Source organism: Bubalus bubalis, chromosome X, assembly GCF_019923935.1.
Source record: "Bubalus bubalis isolate 160015118507 breed Murrah chromosome X, NDDB_SH_1, whole genome shotgun sequence".
NCBI classification, from domain to species: Eukaryota; Metazoa; Chordata; class Mammalia; order Artiodactyla; family Bovidae; genus Bubalus; species Bubalus bubalis.
In genome coordinates this window covers 86,147,300-86,167,092 of record NC_059181.1, presented here as the reverse complement: position 1 = coordinate 86,167,092, position 19,793 = coordinate 86,147,300, and the positions used below count along the sequence as shown (strand labels likewise).

Sequence of the window (19,793 nt, the reverse complement as noted above, 5' to 3'; positions counted from 1 at the left end):
GGTACTGTGGACTGTAAATAGTCCATTTTTGTGTATGGTTTTGTCTTGTTTCTTTTTCTGAAGAGGGAGGCTCCTTGTGATGAAACAGAATGCTGAAGAGAAGTCAAGGGCCTGCCATGGAGGACTTGATAAGCTTGCTAGAGTTAAGATTTTATTGTGAGATCTATGGGGAGCCATTGAGAGATTTTAAGCAAGATGTTCATGATAATATTTATGTTTTACAAAGATGATGATAGCAGAATACAAATGGATGGGAAACAGTGGGACTGGAGGGCGGGAGAGCAGTCTGGAGGCCATTATGGGAACTCAGGCAAGAAACTATATAGCTCTGGATTGAAGAAATAGGTATGGAGAAACGTGGATGGATTTTCTGAGCTTGATTTAGAAAGATAAATAGATGGGATTTGATGATGAAATGGAGGTGATAGCTACTATATATCAGATTTACACTATGTGCCAGTGTTAGTCACTTAGTCATGTCCGACTCTTTGCGACCCCATGGACTGTAGCCCACCAGGCTCCTCTGTCCATGGGGATTCTCCAGGCAAGAATACTGGGGTGGGTTGCCATTCCCTTCTCCAGGGATTTCAGCTACCACCCATACAATGATAGATATTTAGTCTCTAGCTCTAGCTCAGACCTTTATCCATAGCTTCAGGTCAGCACTGTCAGTTTCTTGCTGGATATCTCTGCTTAGAGTTTCACTGGCACCATAAACATGTATCACACAGAATTCAACCAGTAACCCCCACCAGACATGATACTTCCTAAGTCCTACCTATTTCTTCCCCATCTCAGTGCATGGCCCCACCAAGCACTCCATTGCTCAAGTTGGAAATCCCAGAACCATGACTGAGTGACTAACACTTTCACTTTTCCTAGGAGAGAGCTACACTGAGAAGAGAAGTAGGATGAGGATAGAACCCTGGGGAGTTCCAGTCGGAATAGGGAAGAACCGGGAGAGTAAAGCATGATGACATCCAAGGACACAGAGTGTTTCAGGAAAGAAAGAGATGTCTCATGCAGCAGAGAAGTCAAAGAAGATAAGAATGAAAAACGTCCATTGTTTTTGGCAACAGGCAGGCTAGTGGTGACCAGTGTGAGCAGTGAGGCCGGCCTGCACAGGGATGAGGAGTCAGTGGGCAATGAAGGCAAGATGTCTGAGCGCAGGTAACTGGAACAAGGTCTGGCCACCCCAGGAGGTCATGCACATGAATTGCTGTCGCTTTGGACCCACAGAGGTTAAGGACCACGGTGTCTGTTGTAATAGTGAGTCAGGGCATGGGTGTGGGGGAGGGCACCCAGAGAGAAAGGAAAGATGTGCACAGCAATGCCCTGATTCAGGGGGAAAAAAAGAAAAAAAAGAAACAGCCTCTCGGTAGCCATGGCACCAGTCAGCTGACACAGGGAACGCCAGCTGTTTGCAGGAGGAGAGTAAATTTAAGGGCTGGTGGTGAATGCATCTGAGCTCTGGAATCCATGGGAAACACACTTCGTGCCAAAGAAGCAGCATGATGCAAGCCAGAGATAAAGAATTAAGAAACCTGGGCTGTTTCACGTGAAACTCAGGCTAGCCTCATCAGCTCTCTAGCTAGGACACAGCTTCCCCGGCCAAAAAAGAGGGGCCAACAGCCCTTATCTGGGGGCATCCAAACATTTCCCATAGTTTGAGATTTTCTGCAATAATGCACCCTTAGGTGGCACGGATAAGTAGGAGCTCCCCACTCTGTATGCAAACACCAGAACACTGTTAAAATGGAAAATTCTGAAATGTTAGTAAGGAATAGTAGGCTTAGAATAAAACCAGCAGTCCTGCCTGCTCCCAACTCAGAAAACACACTGATGGAGTATAATGCAGGGACAGCTTTCAAATCCAGGAGGGAAAAAAGGGCAAGGGATGGAAATGTCAACCTACAATGATTTGATCAATCCAATGGCAGAAGAAAAAAAAAATACAACTCAGAAGAATGTTTCTTTCATATCATATGACATCCCTTATATGTGGAATCTAAAAAGAAATAATACAAATGAATTCACAAAACAGAAAGAGACTCACAGACTTATAGAACGAGCTTATGGTTGCTTGGAAGAAGGGATAGTTAGGGAGTTTGGGATGGACACGTACACACTGCTATATTTAAAATGGATAACCAACAAGGACCTACTGTATAGCACAGGGAACTCTGCTCAATGTTATGTGGCAGCCTGGATGGGAGGGGAGTTTAGGGAAGAATGGATACATGTATATGTATGGCTGAATCCCTTTGCTGTCCACCTGAAACTATCGTAGCATTGTTAATCGGCTATACCCCAATACAAAATAAAAAGGTTTTAAAAAATAAAATATGGAAAAAAAATTGTTCTTCCAGATAAAAACACTTACCCCCAAGAAAGAAAGCTGGAAGTCAAAGATTAAATCCAAATTTAAATGTCCAGGGGAGATGGGGAGAACATCTTTACCTAACATTACCAGGCATGTCATTTTTAACTTTGCCATTTTCGGGACCTCCTTGGTGGTCCAGTGGTGAAGACTCCACGCTTCCACCACAGGGGGCATGGGTTTGATTTTTGGTCAGGGAACTAAGATCTTGCACAGCCAAAAAGAAAGAAAAAGTTGCCATTCTCCTAAAGTAGGCTGATTTAGCCACCAACAGGCTAGTGACCTTGGACAAGTCACTTAGCAGCTTATTTGTTGCATACAGATTATGATACAGACCCTGAGAAAAAGATGCATTGGAAAGTACAAAGTGGCGCGGCAACATTGGGCAAGGACTTTTTACAGGTAGAGCATACCTTCGAGAAATCAGTTTGAGATGACTTAAGCCCCAAAGAGTTGGATCCTAGTCACACAGGAGTGCTAGGTGTTGTATAAATGTCTTAGTCAGTTCAAGAGGCCTTTGGCAAAGAAAAAATACACACTGCCCAGCAAGCTATGCGCTTAATGTCTCCCCAAGGCAGGAGGCAGGCCCGCCAAAGGCTGTGGCATATCTCAGGGATGACCCAACATTCCGTTCCACTCCCAACCCACAGAGCTTGAGAGGAACAGCTTGAAATCCAAATGGGGCCCTCTTCTTGGCTAAGGAAAACAGTCTCAAATCTTTCTGACATCTGCACAAAAGGGGTACTGAGGGGCTGCCCTGCAAGGTCAACGGTTGTGGGGCTAGTTTAAACAATCCTACTTGGCCCTGGGAACGCAGGAGGGTAGGGAGGATGAGTAGAAAGACCTGGCTGCTCAGGCAGCTTCAAGCACTCATGTGCTCTGGATTGGCCCCATGTGCGGTGCCCTCTTGGTCTCCTTGGGAAATAGGACATCCATGCTCTTGACTCAAGAAATACAGTTTGGTTTAGTTCACGAACCTCAACAAACATTCCCAGAAACTTCAGGCTTTCACAAATAAACTTTTAGGAACATATTTGACTGTGTGGATATCGAGTGTTTTAAATATTGAAGAAAAAAGTCTATGCGATGATATTCTATTTTTCTCTGTCCCACGCCCCTTCAACCACTCATGTTTTCAAAGGAAAAGCCAGATGAGGGCCCCAGATGTTTGGAATCCAGATGAGAGTTCCTCACAGAGGAAATCCACTGCCTTCCATCTTCAAAGATCAAAATCTCAGCCAGGGGTGAAACAATGAGGTCATCATAAGCATGTTCGCCTGGTGTAGGACTGACCTCTGTTCAGAATATACAAGAATTTCTACTTTTAAATTCTCCCCAACCCCACAAACAGTTCAGAACTATTTCTCAGTTTCTCAGGGTTCGAGCAACTTCCTACCCCCCACAATCCATCAGGAAATGCCCTTCTGTGTCAAACTTCAAATCTCATCTGCTTCCACTTGAGCCATTTTTATTTGCTATATCTTTGCAGGGGTAAAATAAATCCATAAGAATCACCCCTTAGGAAAATAGGGAGAGGATATGTCCAGAAAATTCACATAAGAGATACAAACATGCAATGAATATGTGAAAAGATGCTTAAGCTTTTATATAGTCTGGGAATTGGAATGATTTTCACCCATATTAGCAAAAATGTCAAGTGCTGGCAAGGGTACAGAAACTTGGGCACTCTTGAACAACAATGCTGACGGGAGTGTAAATAAATTAGAATAGATAATCTGTAGGGTACTTGTAGCTTTGAAAATTTAAAATGCTCATTGCCCTTATATCTAGTAATTCTGATCCTTTGTATCTATATTAAAAATGAGTACAAGGAGGCCTGTTCATGGATTTCCACTGCAGCACTTTCATTTTTTAAAATAGCAGAAATTTGGAAACAATAAGTGTTCACCAAAAGAGTAATGGCTAGATTAAACTGCAGGGTAGAGGGAAAAGATCTTAAGGATATATCATTTGACCAAACAAACAAACAAAAAAGGCACAGAATATACACATATCGTTATATTTTGGAGAAAAACAGAAAATGAAACTATTGAGTTAGCCAAAAAAGTTCATTCCAGTTTTTCCATAAGATCGTATAGGAAAATTGAATGAACTTTTTGGCCAACCCAATATTTTTATACATATTCATACATATCTTTGATCACACACAGGAAAGACCAGAAAGACAATTGTGGGACTGCGAGAACATCAAGGAAGATGTTTGCTTTATCTGTGTTGCTTGCTGTTGTTTAAGAACGTATTCACATATTTGTTGTAGAATTACTATTTTTTTCCAAAGCGTTCCCTGATTGTAGATCAGAGGCAAGAACGTGGGCCTCAGTGACTAGAGTGAACAAGACTTCCCTGGGAGACAGCAGTGGGTAAAGTAAATAGGCGAGAAATCAAAAGACCCAGGTAATAGTCTGAATCTGTCATCAATTTGCTGTGTGACCCTGGGAAGTCATCTTCCTTCTCAGAGTCTATTTCCTCTATACAAACTGTGATTAAGATGAGAAGCTCATGAAGATACCTTCCCTTTCTGATATTTTATGATTCTCTGAGTCTGTGCCTTTACTATACAATAGGTCTGGCCCGTTTTGATTTAGAGATGGCTTTTTATACTTTTCCTTCAAATTCTGGCAGAGTTTGACATTTCACTTTCCTGCAAATGGAAGATAATGAAAGAGGAGGTGGAGCGGTCACTCTGTTCTCTGTTCAGCTGTTTTTGAGGGTTTGGTTGACCTATTAATGCTACTTTTCTTTGACAATGTAAGCTCTTAGGCTTGTTTGAGTGTGATGAGAGTGCAGATACAATGCTGGAAGTCAGAAGATCTGAATTCTACAGGGTAGCCATAAATTCAGAAAACATACTAATAGATTGGATTTTATTGTTTTATAGATTGAAGCCCCTTGAATCCTTTGGCTGAGTTATACTGAAGATGCAGGTTTTTTCAGTGCAAATCAAAAATACAAGTCAAAATACAAGGGCAATACATCACATATGCATAGAGGATTGATAGAAATGCTGTGTCAAGGCACTGTGTTCATTGCAATCTGCACAACAGTTTGAACTGGGCTATTAAAGGACAATGTATTGAATAAATCACATAATGTTATGCAACATGTCCCATGCTTTAACATAATAGCTATAAATCATTCTTTATGTATAGTCACCTCTATTTTTAGACTTTATGGCTACCCTATACCCTTGATTTTGGATGAATCACATCCCTAGTCTGGAGATAACAATCAGACCACTTGTTCCCCAGAGTGGTAGGGAAGGACCAAGTGGATATAAATGAGCTATGGAAATTTACATGTATCTACAAACATATCATAATATGCACAACCTAATTGCCTTTTGGAAACACTCCAGATGAAACCTGGAGGAAACCTTGGCATTGAGTCAATGAAAGAAACCTCTTCACGGTCCCTCAGAGATTGACCGATCTAGTTCTGTCTATCATTAGTTCGCAAAGCTCCTTCCAGCTGGTCCTCATCACTTTGCTTGCTCCATGAGGTCACAAGAGTAAATTCTAAGCAGTTTAATTCTAAAGAAAACATACACACTTCAGAAATCGGCTCCTGTGACTATTTGTCTTTCAACAATGAAAGCAGCAACTTACTCTGGCTCCTTTCTCAGGAGAGCACTTACAGCCCCCACTGCAGTCTTGGCCCCCACATGGCTTCCCATAGGGCTTCTTCTCTCCCTATTAAAAAGAAAATAAAAAAAAGTTAGTGCACCATGTGAAGCAAAAAGCAACGCTGCCCAGGGAGCATAATCCGCGGCCACACTCCTACTAACCAAATAAATCAGAGCAGCTTAATCATCTCACTTGATGGTGTCATGAGTCACATGAAATAAAAAGTCATCTTAAGCAAGCACCCTTTTAGGTCACGCCTAAGCCTCACTAAAGCTTCCCAGATGGCTGAGTGGTAAAGAATCCTTCTGCCAATGCAGGAGATGTGGGTTCAATTCCTGGGTCGGGAAGATCCCCTGGAGAAGGAGATGGTTACCCACCCACTCCGGTATTCTTGCCTGGAAAATTCCATAGATGGAGGAGCCTGGTGGACTATAGTCCATGGGGTTGCAAAGAGTCAGACATGGCTTAGCAACCAAACCACAACATACCTCATTAAAGAGCCAGTTTGATAGCTGGTTGAGGAACTGTGGCTTAAATACTCGCTCATCAGTAGACATTCCAGTCATAAAATACAACAGCATTTCTCTATATGCGGCTGGAAATAGACTCTAGACATACCCTGTGTCCCACTGGACATATATCCTTGCACTCACTGAGAAAGCAGTGGCTGTAGCAGAGAACTTGAGAGAAATTCAACTGCCAGCAATGTAATGATAGATGAAAATGCCCACCTTGCACTCTGCCTTCAGAGTTGTTTTCTTCAGGCCCCACTTTCAGCATAGCATTCAAACCTTACAGTGACACCCCTGGGCCCAGTTAGTCAGATCCAAGTTCCTGAGGTGATATTGTACAGTATCCCCTCAAACTCTCCAACTTTCCTTTTCCTTCTTTGCTTTATGATGATAATGCTTACTAGCTGAATTTCTACAAGCCCCTGCCCACTACATGACATGCCAGGTGCTGACCCTCTCTGCTTTCTTCTCCTCTGCTCTCTCCCTGGCTCACTCTGCTTCAGTCACACTGGTATTCAATCTATTCACCTGTTCTGCCTCAGGGCCTTTGCCCCAGTTGTCACTTCTGCCTGGAATGCTCTTCCCTGAGATGTTTTTGATAGCTGGCCACTTTTTATCACCCAAGTCTCAGTTCAACTGTCTGTTCTCAGAGAGTTCTTTCCTTGCCACTCAACCCCAAGCAGCCCCTAGTTACTTCCAATCATACCACAATGCTACCTTTCAACATTAAACATTCTGTCTCTCCCCAGTAGAATGTAAGCTCCATGTAAGTAGGGACCTTATCTGTGCTGTCCAACATTGCATTCCTAATGTGACAAATGTTTGATGACCTCATGGAGCTGGAATTTGAACACAGGTCTGGCTGACTTCAATGCCTTGATCTTAATCCTTATGTCTTAGTGTTTTCTAAGTCTTCTATCTCAGTGCAAAGACCCCCAAATCAGGAAACTGCCATTCTGACCCTATCCACCTTGGGGGAAAAGCAAAACATAAATTCTAACTATTATCTGAAATAAGAACTTTATCTCTGGGATGGATTTAGTATCATCCAACTTTTTTTTGTTTAATGTTGGCTGTTTTTTTTTTTTTTTTTCAAAAGAGAAAGGCATATTTATGAGCCAGCCTCACACTTAATCATTCTTGCCTCTTTGTACTGTGAGCCTGCCTTTCCTGCTTCCCAGGGAGCACTGTGAATTTCTCAGATGGTCTCTTATCTCTTTAGACATTCCCGCAACCCTTTATCACCACAACACCTCGGTAATAAGGTAGTGATGGCAGAGCTATGACAAAATATTGCTATTTTAGATTCCAAACACCTTCCTGATATGAGATATTTTATCTCTCTCCTATGCCTTTGACATGGTAAGTGCTATTGTACACTTTCCAGTTTGCCCTCCACTTTATGGTATACAGGACAGGCAAGTTTTCATGAGGGTGAGATCAAGAGGTGCCGTGGGAGGCAGAAGCTGCAGGCTGGGATGGAATAGAGAATAGGGAGACAGCAACACTGAACTGAATCCTCACTGATGCTGTGCTCCCTTTGTCTAATGTTGAGTACTATATTTCCTGGGATAATGGATCATTTCTATTGGCTTTTCCATATAGTTCTGTATTTTCCAAGTAGTCTTCAATGAACACACATAATTAGTAAGAAGAAAATAAAACCAGTATGTAACCAGATAATACATTCATCACTTTCAAGGGAGTGGACTCAACAGGCATTGCCAAAGTTGAAGTGCTATCTGTTTGTAGCTATGGCCTAATTTCAAACATTGCCCTTTATGTGTCCCATAACATTTGTCTACTATGGACCCAAAGTTTTCAAGTCTCTAGTATGGAGCAAGGAGGCTGGAGGCAAGGGAGCTGGACAAGACAGTGGGGGGAAATCCCAGTAACAGGAGCTGAACAAAAATGTAAGGAGCAGAAGCTAAGGTTTCTTAGGAACTTGGCAGAACAAGGAGGCAAAAACACCCAGCTAACAGACAGGAAGCCGTCACTGTCTTCTGTCACTGAGGAAAGTAACCAGAGAAGCCCCACTGGCCACAAGGCAATTTCCTGTAATGCTGGCCCTGGCAGTTCCCGCAGGAGTCTTCAGTTACATTGAGGGGTGGAGGGAATAAAAGGAGTGGCTTCCAGGGAACATGGCAAGATCAAGCACAGAGGAAGTCTCTGCCCTATCCTGGCTTGTCTGTGGACATGCTAACCCCTGCTAAACCAGGCTACATCACTGGTGTCATTCCCATCATGGAATGCTCTCTCCCTCTCTTAAAATCCAACCACTTCTTATAGCCACAGAAAATTAGAACCAGAAAGGCCCTGAGAGATCACTGAAGACACTGGGTCTTAACTCTATCAGACCAGCACATCATTATTTATTTATTTATTATTAAATTTTTAACTAGAGGACAATTACTTTACAACACTGTGATGGTTTCTGCCATCCACCAACATGAATTGGCCATAGGTATACATAGGTCCCCTCCCTCTTGAAACCACCTGCCTCCCCATCCCACCAGTCTAGGCTATTACAGAGCTCTAGCTTTGGGTTCCCTGTGTCATACAGCAAATTCCCACTGGCTATCTATTTTCCATATGGTAATGTATGTGTTTCAATGCTATTCTCTCAAATTATCACACCCTCTCCTTCTCCCACATAGTCCAAAAGTCTGTTCTTTATGCCTGTGTCTCCTGTGCTGCCCTGCAAGTAGGATTATTAGTACTATCTTTCTAGATTCTGTATACGTGCATTAATATATGATATTTGTCTTTCTCTTTCTGACTTACTTCACTTTGTATAATAGGCTCTAGGTTCATCCACCTCATTAGAACTGACTCAAATGTGTTACTTTTTGTAGCTAAGTAATATTCCATTGTACAGATGGACCACAACTTCCTTATCTATTCATCCATTGATGCACATCTAGGTTGCTTCCAAGTCCTCACTATTGTAAATAGTGCTGCAATGAACACAGAGGTACATGTGTCTTTTTCAATTATGATTTCTTGAGGGTATATGCCCAGTAGTGGGACTGCTGCATCATATGGTAGTTTTAGTCCTACTTTCTTAAGGAATCTCCATACTGTTCTGCAGAGCAGCATACCATTTTTTATTATAAGTATTTATCATTCTTTCTTGATTCATGGAAAGAAAATCATAGGAATAAGTTATAATGAAGATGTAAGCAATAATTTGAAAAGTACCTATTATGCCATAATTATATTGCAAAGAAAAAACAAAAGTCATCTATAAGGCTCAAGAGGGAGGGCATATACATATACATATACATATAGCTGATTCACTTTGTTCAGCAGAAAGTAACACAACATGGTAAAGCAATTGCACTCCAACAAAAAAGTCATTTATAATGAAACAATATGTATTTTCATATGTAAATGCTCATACATGGCTTTATTAGAAGATGTAATGAAGTCATCAGAGGCCAACAGCTAGATGCAGAAGCATCAGGAATGTTACCATCTGCTGAAGCAGAATGATTCTGGAATGTGGTATTGCTGATTCAAGTACCACAATTGGAGTTGCTATTAGTGTAGTGATTGTCTGAAATGGTGAATAACTCATGGTAAAGTTCTGGAGAAAAGAAATTCATTCTTTGATTACTGGGTAGTTTTCATTAGTAATAATAAAAAAGATAAACATCCATTTCAGTAAGTAAAGTGTGATTATGTTCAGAGTTTTCACCTCCATGAATATCCAGAGGTATTCTAAATGTAGAATAGGATGAAGGACAATTCTTTGTAGTGTATGGAACATCTATCATACTTGGTGCCTACCTAAGCACTTTTCCCAATCATTTTGACCAAAATTGCTCTCAAAATACCTCCTGGGAGTAGAATATTTCAATTAAGAACTATTAGTTTAATCCACAGAGAAGGCGATGTTATCCCACTCCAGTACTCTTGCCTGGAAAATCCCATGGATGGAGGAGCCGGGTGGGCTGCAGTCCATGGGGTCGCTAAGAGTTGGACACGACTGAGCGACTTCCCTTTCACTTTTCACTTTCATGCATTGGAGAAGGAAATGGCAACCCACTCCAGTGTTCTTGCCTGGAGAATCCCAGGGACGGGGGAGCCTGGTGGGCTGCTGTCTATGGGTCGCACAGAGTCGGACATGACTGAAGTGACTTAGCAGCAGCAGCAGCAGCAGCAGTTTAATCCAAATCACCCATTGTACAGATGAGAACACTGGAGGAAAGTACTTTGGCCCAGGTCACACTGGTAGAGAGTAGACCTTAGCACTTCTGATCCTAATTCCATATTTTTCTCTCTATTCAATACTTCTCAAGACCAATTTCAAGTTCCATTTCTTTCATGGTTACTCTAGTTCAGGGAAAATATACAGCATGCACTCAGCACATCCCACTCATTGGGCAAGTATCCTTACAATGTTCCTTAGGCTGAGAATCTTGTTTCCTCAACCAAACAGTAAAGCGTATAAGGGAAAGGTCAACCTATTTTGCTGTTGTTGTTTAGTCGCTAAGTTGTGTCTGACTCTTTTGTGATTCCATGCACTGTAGTTCCCCAGGCTCCTCTGTCCATGGGATTTCCCAGGCAAGAATATTGGAGTGGGTTGCCATTTCCTTCTCCAGGGGATCTTCCCAACCCAGGGATCAAACCCATATCCCCTGCTTGGCAAGTTGGTTCTTTACCACAGAGCCACCTGGGAAGCCACTTTCTCACTTACTTCACTTTGTATGACACACTCTAGGTCCATTCATAACTCTACAAATGACCCAATTTCATTCCTCTACATATTCTATCATACATATGTACCATATCTTCTTTATCCTGTCAATATTCTATCATACATATGTACCATATCTTCTTTATCCTGTCAATGGACATTTAGGTAGCTTCAATGTCCTAGCTGTTGTAAATAGTGCTGCAATGAAACACTGAGATACATGTGTCTTTTTACATTATGGTTTTACTCAGAATTTCTGTAACACTTTGGTCTCTCTCTAGAGCTGACAGTTAAGGGGTATGCAATGATATGGCCACACCATATTGTCTATGATGGATGTCTACTCTGCTTGGTTAGAACATCTATTTGGATTTGATGATGTCTGTGTAAATATTTTTAATGTTATTACTACCTCACATCTCTATCCTTTTGCTGATGCTGGTTCCTTTGTCTAAAATGACTTCCCTATCCCTTTTCCCACTTATGACAGGCCGAACTTCTACTCATTCTTAAAGCCTAGCTTAAACACCATCTTATTGGTGAATGCACCCTCAAATTCTTCCCTTTTAGCAATTTCAGGCAGAAGTTCTTACTCCCTCCTCTTTGTTAAGCGTGCATTGCCATATTTGCCTCAATCTTCTTGGTTCTGCCAATCAAACTGGGTACAGTACTCTGTTTTATTCTCTATAGCCTTTGTCCAGCAGATACTCAGTAAGGGCTGTGAAATGATCACTCTCAGAACAACTGAGTTACAAGTGTTAGACCAGGTCCACTTGGGCTCCTCCCTCTCTCTTTGGGTTCCTGAACTAAAGAATGATATCACAGTGTTCCCTCCACAAGCCAATGTGCTTTTCTAGGCATCACCAGTGTTTTCTGGCATGAGTGGTAGCAGGGATGATCACCACGCAAAAGGTAACACAGGAAGCAAGATGGAATCTAAGAGCAGCCTAATTGGAGTGATTGAATGGTTGGCAAATGTGAGTTATCCTTGTGAGCAATTCCTCCAGAAGCTTAGTTCACAGAAGGTTGGCTGTGCAACATTATCTTTTGACCATTCACTCCACAAGTATTTCTTTAGCACCTGGACCTGGCAACCCACTCCAGTATTCTTGCCTGGAGAATTCCATGAACTGATGAGCCATGAGGTCACAAAAGAGTCAGACACGACTAAAGCAGCTAACACTTTACTTTCACTTCTTTCATACGCTAGACACTGTGCTAGACACGGGAGAAAGAGGCTGCATCGTACAGCCACAAGGGAAACCAAATCCTTGTTCTCCTGGTGGTTTATCATCCAGAGGGGAACACAGAGAGTAAACAAATAAATGTTACATCCATGTTTGTCAGATGATACATGTTAAGGAGGGAAATAAAGCAGGGTAAGAGGGATAGGAAGTATTGGCATCAGGTTGTTACTTTATTTAGGGAAGTCAGGGAAATCTTTGCCCAAAGGTGACTTTGGAGCAGAGAACCTTGCTTCTTAAAGCACAATTCCTGGTCCAGCATCAGCAGCACTGGAAATCTGTTAGAAATCCAATTCTTGGGCTTCCCTGTTGGCAGCAATGAGGCCAGAGTACTGGAAAGGAATGGGTAAGGTGAATGGGTTAGATGATGAGGCCAGAGCTGTAGCAGGGGCTAGAGAATGGAAGATTTTTATAGACAACTGTAAGAACCTTTGCCTTTGGAAAAACAGTGAATGGTTCTGAACATAGGAGTGACACTCTAGCTTCATGTGAACTGTGGTGGGGCAAGGATGGACACAGGAAGGCCACCTAGGAAGCTGTTGTGGTAGTCCAACAGCAAGATGATGGTCGCTTGGATCAGAGGGGTGGTTGTAACAACTGGCAGAAGTAGGAGGATTCTGGGTATGTTTTTAAGGCAGAATAGCTAGGATTGGCTGATGGATTGGATGCGGGATATACCTGAAAGAGAGGAGCCAAAAATGACTCTAAGGAATGGATACATGTATATGTATGGCTGAATCCCTTCACTGTTCACCTGAAACTATCACACCACTGTTCATTGGCTACGCCCCAACACAAAATAAAAAGAAAAAAAATGACTCTAAGGTTTTTGAACTAAGCAACTAGAAACATGAAATTATCATTTATTCAGATGGAGAAAAAGCTTTTGGGGGGCATCAGGAATTCTGGTGTCGAGATGTCTATTAGACATCTAATGAGAAATCAAGTAGATGGCTGGAGTTCAAGGACGATGGCTAGCTTGGAGATATGCATGTAGTACCTTAGTATAGACCCGACTATGTTATGGTAACAAGCCCCAAATCTCAGTAGTTCAACACAACTAAGGTTCACTTCTTGCTCATGTTACAACCCGATGAGGTAAAGGCAGCTCTCCTTAGTGGCTTTCTTTCAAGGGTGACTTGGACATCCAAGCTACTTTTGTCAAGCAACTCCACCATCTTGCTTTTAATTGCCCTGACCATGTCCCTATTTTCCTTAACAAAAACTAAACACATTGGACAACCTAATAGCATGGAAAATAGAAGAAAAACCATCTCTGCCACCACTGGTATGATATAAAGCTACAAGACTAGATGAGGTCACCTAGGGAATGAACACAGATAAAGGGGAGAGGAGACTGAGCACTGAGGTGCTTCAATGTTAAGAGAAAATGAGAAAGTACCAGAGACAGAGTCTGATAAGGAGGAGCCAGTGTGATAGGTAGAGAACAAATATAGGGAAAGGTCCCAGCAGGTGAGTGAAGAAAGTATTTCAAGGAGAAAAGGATGATACAGTGTACCAAATTGTTGATAAGTCAAGTAAGGATGAGATAAGGACATACCAGTGGATTTAGTAATGTGATCTGGACCAGAGAAATTTCAGCAAGGTGGTGATCTGGACCAGAGCAATTTAAGAAAGGAGAATTAGGGAAATGTGGGAGAATCGTGATGCAGTTCTAAGGCCCCCCCTTAAGGGAGTGATCATGGACTTCAAGGAACACCAGTTACCAATACTGTGAGGTTTTCTGTAGCCTTGTTAAGCCAGATGGGCACAGATGCAGATTAGCAGAAGACTTGGATGTAATCAGGGGGTGGGTTCTGCTAGGTGAGAATAATAAAGGAAAAGAGGAGCAATGGACTCAAAGGTGTATGGAAAGAAGTCATTGAAATAATGGACCATGGAATCGAGGCTTTCTAAGGAAGAAAATGAGCACAGGTGGTAAGATGCAGTTAAAAAATATACAGATAGTAGATTTAATGGATGATTGATCCATTAATGGGTTTGGGAAGAAATGTATGGGTTTTAGGATTGTGACCAGATCTCAGAATAAAGAAGAGGTGAAGAGTCTAGGGGGACTTCCCTGGCTAAAACTTTGTGCTTCCAATGCAGGGGACCCAGGTTCAATCCCTGGTTAGAGAACTAAGATCCGACATGCTGTGCAGTGTGACCAATAAAAGGGGAGGGTGCTAGGGCCAGAAGATATGGTACATATATGCAATGGAATATTACTCAGCCTTAAAAAAGAACACAATAATGCTATTTGCAGCAACATGGATGAAGCTAAATATTGTCATAATGAAGTAAGTCAGATGCAGAAAGACAAATATAGATATTGCTTATATGTGGAATCTTAAAAAACAGTACAAATGAACTTACCTACAAAACAGAAGCAGAGTTACAGATGTAGAAAACAAACTATGATTACCAGGGAGTAAGGGCAGGGAGGGATAAATTGGGAGATTGGGATTGACAACTATACACTACTATATATAAAATAGATAATTAATAAGGACCTGTATAGCACAGGGAACTCTATTCAATACTCTGTAATGACCTATATGGGAAAAGAATCTTGAAAAGAGTGGATATATGTATATGTATAACTGATTCACTTTGCTGTACAGCAGAACTTAGCATAGCATTGTAAATCAACAATGAAAGTGAAAGTCGCTCATTTGTGTCTGACTCTCTGCAACTCCATGGACTATACATACAGTCCATGGAATTCTCCAGGCCAGAATACTGGAGTGGGTAGCCTTTCCCTTCTCCAGGGGATCTTCCCAACGCAGGGATCGAACCCAGGTCTCCTGCATTGCAGGCAGATTCTTTACCAGCTGAGCCACAAGGGAAACCCAAGAATACTGGAGTAGGTAGCCTATCCCTTCTCCAGGGGATCTTCCTGACTCAGGGACTGAACTGGGGTCTTCTGCATTGCAGGTGGATTCTTTACCAACTGAACTATCAGGGAGGCCCAACTATACATCAGTACAAATTTTTTATAAAGAGGCTAAGGCCTGTTAATACTCTACCTGCTACCAGAAAAGACAGCTCTAGGAATATAATAACTACTTCCTGAATTAGCTCAGTAAATGGTTGCTGAAATGGCTGCTCAATCCTGCTTTCATACAACATAAAACTATTCTGTTTTAATGTCAGATTTCCTCAAAAGACTTGTCACTCCAAATTTCATTTGATTTTCTACCACAAATCTGAACTAGGTGTTTTATATGTATGGGTATATGTAACAACACACACACAAACACAATACTACAATGCTTTCTTTATATCTTCACCTATACCCCTAGATAGTAAGTTCCTCTGAGATGATGTTGGTTTGCTCACCGTAAAGCAAATGAATTAAAGAACCTTCTAAGCTTCAATTTCGTCAACTATAAAATATGGATAATAATGTTTTACTTCACTGGGTATTGGGAGGTTAGAGATAGTGCCCCTAGCAAAGTGCTTGGCACTTATAGTATGCTCAGTATAGCAATATGTTACCTGGTATTATTTATAACTATAACATCTAGTATGGTGCCTACATCATAGGTGAACACGTAATGACTAATTTGCATTTTAAAGATGAGAAAATGACGGCTCAGCTGTTAGGGACTTCCTCACCATAGGAAATTAGGTATCAGATTTGGGATAAGAAACCAGCCCTCACTCTCTTCCACTGAACCCACTGTTACCAATTCCAGGAATTAGCTTGAAATTGAGAATTCAATTCAGGAAAAGAAAGATGAGTGTTAGTAAGATTACTTTTTATTCCTTTTTTTTTTTATCAAGATGAGTTTATTTACTTTACAATAACTTGCATTGCATGTACACTTTCTATAAACAACCTTCTTATAATTCTCATAACTACTTTTGAAACAAGGAAAAATTATATATAAAATTTCCAGATTAAAAAAAAATAAACCTGACTCTTGGATTTGGTTATCACTTGGTAGTTAAGTGACAAAGTGAAGATTCAAAGCAGGGCCTCTCTTTCCAGTGTACAGCTAAACTTTTAAAAAGGAAAGTAATACAAGATGCAGAGGTGCCCTTTTATAACCTTCAATCCCTGCCAGTTGCCTCAGAGTCTGGGCATAACTCTTAGGCTGGATGATATGGAACTCAAACTGGAGCTCTGTAACAACCTAGAGGGGTGGGAAAGGGTGGAAAGTGGGAGGGAGGTTCAAGAGGAAGGGGACATATGTATGAAAGTGAAAGTGAAGTCGCTCAGTCATGTCCGACTCTTTGCGACCCCACGGACTGTAGCCTACCAGGCTCCTCTGTCCATGGGATTTTCCAGGCAATAGTACTGGAGTGGATTGCCATTTACCTATGGCTAATTCATATTGATGTATGGCAGAAATCAAACCAATATTGTAAAACAACCATCAGTCAATTAAAAAGAAATATAATTTTTTAAAAAGTCTAGCTTTACTTTGAGCAATTCTAAAACAAAACCTGTCCATTAAAATTTAAACACACACACAAACACACACTCACACACACACTAAACCAAGCTTAGTTGTGGTGCTGTTGTTCAGTTGCTCAGTCATGTCCGACTCTTTGTGACCCCATGGACTGCAGCATGCCAGCCTTCCCTGTCCTTCACCATCCCCCGGAGCTTGCTCAAACTCATGTCCATTGAGTCGGTGATGCCACCCAACCATCTCATCTCATCCTCTGTCATCCCCTTCTGCCCTCAATCTTTCCCAGCATCAGGGTCTTTTCCAATGAATCAGCTTAGTCTTGTCCCATGTTTAATATGCATTTCTATCAGTTTATGAATGAATGGCTCTGGGAAGAGAAGAAAAGATCTCTAGGAGCTGGCTCCCTACCAGGTGAGACTTGTCAGCCACACTTTAAGGATAAAGCTGACAACAGACATGGCTGAGTAGTTCAGGAAAGTATTTCCATCCATCTGTGAAACTGTGTTCACACACATACACACATGCCACTGATGGGGTCAGGGGATGGGGAGAGGAACAGGCATTTTGGGTTTCACTTGGAAAAGGCCTAGCCAGCCAGAATGAACCAAGGCCTGAAGGGATGTACGGTCCTCCTAGACCTTAAACAGCACTCACCAACCAAATGCTTGACACATAAATAGACAAACTAAATGTTGTCCATAATGCTCTTAGATCAAAATTTCTGAGGAGATGTGAGAAAAAGAAGTGAGAAAGATACTGGGAGAAAGTGAGGAATCTTTGAGCTTTAAGGCTGGAAGCTTTAAGGCTGAGCACAAGAGGTCACACAGTTCACATGTAGTTAGGGTGGCAAGTTTTAAGAAACAAAAATACAGGACGCAGAGTTCAATTTGAATTTCAGAAAAACCATTAAGTGTGTCCCAGTTAGCATATTTTTGTGTATGTCCCAAATTAGCATAAAGATGTTCCATGCAATATTTGGGACATACTTATACTAAAAATATATTTGTTGTTTATATAAAATTTTAATTTAACTTGGCATCTTGTATTTTATTTGGAAATCCTACAAGTAGCATCATGACACACTCATGTGACAAGTTCAGTTGTGGAGTGCCTATAGTCACTAATTGTCAGTAAAAACATTTAAAGTACAAACTTTGCAACCTACTTTAAAAACATTAGAAGGGTATTCAAATTTCTTTTTTGCAAATGAGTCTCTCTTACTTATTTGCTTTCTAATTTGGTTTCCAAAACAGGAAGGAAAGGTATACTTATCACTAACATGGGAAGGATTAGATTAATTTATTTACTCAACAAATATTTATTGTGTGCCTGCTGTGTACCAGGTACTGTGCGAGGTACTGGGGATAGCATGATAAAAAAAACTAAATATGACTTTTTCATGAAGGTTCATAGCAGTTTTATTCCTCATAACCCCAAAGTTGGAAGGGCCCAAATTTTCATCAGTAGGTGAGTGGATAAACAAACTATGGTGCATTTGTACAATGGAATACTATTCAGGAATAAAAAAGGAACAAAATATTGATGCATGTAACTGCATGGATGAATCTCACAGATACTATGTTAAGTGAAAGAAGCTAGACGGTAAGACCATATTCAGTATGAATCCCCTTATACAAAGCTCTAGAATAGGCAAATCAAATATATGATGATAGAAATCAGAATGGTTTCGTGATGATAAAAATCAGTGGTTACCTCTGCAGGTGTGTTAGGGTGAGGTTGACTGGGGGTATGGGTACTTCCTGAGATGATGGACATATTCTGTATCTTATTTTGAGAGATAATGTACACATTTGTCAAAACTTATGAAAGTATACATTTACAATCAGCACATTTTATTGTCTGTAAAATATAATTTTATTCAAAAGTAAGTATAATCCCTACCATTATAGAGCTCATATGGGATATAGATAAACACTTACACAAATATTTGAAAAATAATCATTTTGAAAGTGTAATGGAGGAAAATAGGGTTCTCTGAAATTTTAAAATGTTTAAGTCATTAAAACATAAGCATTACTTCTTCATTCAGCAAATATTGATTGACTGCCTCCTCTGTGCCAGAGACTGGATTATGCCCTGGGAGTATTCTATTAAATAAAATAAATTTGCTCCTCTGCTCCATGTTCTTGAAGAGGAGACAGATGTTGGAAGAGTAACTAATAATCTTTTGATTATAATTGTGTTATATGATATGAAGGAGACCAATGGAAGGATACGAGAATGTAGAACAGGGACACTTGGCCTCCTTGATGGGATCAGAGAAGGTTTCTTTAAGAAAGTGCAGTTAAACTGAGGTCTGAAAAATAGAAACCATCAAAAGGTCAAGGGATAGGAATAAGGCAGAGAATCTTCTAGGCAGAGGAAACAATCAACGTACATGCCCTGTGGTGAGAGAGAGCATGACACATATGAGAAGCTGAAGGAAGCCAAAGTGACTGAAACAGGAAAGGAAAGGGGAGAGTGACAGAAAATTTCGCTGTCTATGCAGGCAAAGACTTGCTCATGCAGAGTCTTGTGGGCCATGTTAAGGAGATTTGGTTTAATTGTCAGAGTAATGGGAAGTCATTGAATAATTTTAATTGGAGAGTAATGTGATCAGATTGATATTTTAGAAAAAAATTTCTAGTGGCAGTATAGATAATGGACAGAAGAGGGTAATAGTTAGGTGGGAGGCCAATTAAGAGACTGTTGGAGAAAAGATGGTGGCCTGAACAAGGGTTACGGTGGTTGAATGGGAGAAGTGAATGAATCTAAGACATATTTAAAGATAGGGACACAATCAGAAAGGAATAAGACTAGAAGAGCAAGGCTTTCTCATACCAAGTCCACTTCACTGATTTGAGGACAACCTTTAATGCACTCCGGC

At 41.0% G+C, this 19,793-nt stretch overlaps 1 protein-coding gene across 2 annotated transcripts in view; it reads right to left on the bottom strand.

Annotated features, from left to right (window-relative positions):
- The window catches only part of COL4A6 (collagen type IV alpha 6 chain), a 337,270-nt gene that overhangs the window by 183,399 nt on the left and 134,078 nt on the right, over positions 1 to 19,793 (bottom strand). For both annotated transcript variants that reach the window (XM_044937071.2, XM_044937072.2), the window contains one exon: positions 6,007 to 6,090. In XM_044937071.2, the coding sequence (XP_044793006.1) occupies positions 6,007 to 6,090 (84 nt within the window). The remainder of the gene's footprint in view (positions 1 to 6,006; positions 6,091 to 19,793) is intronic.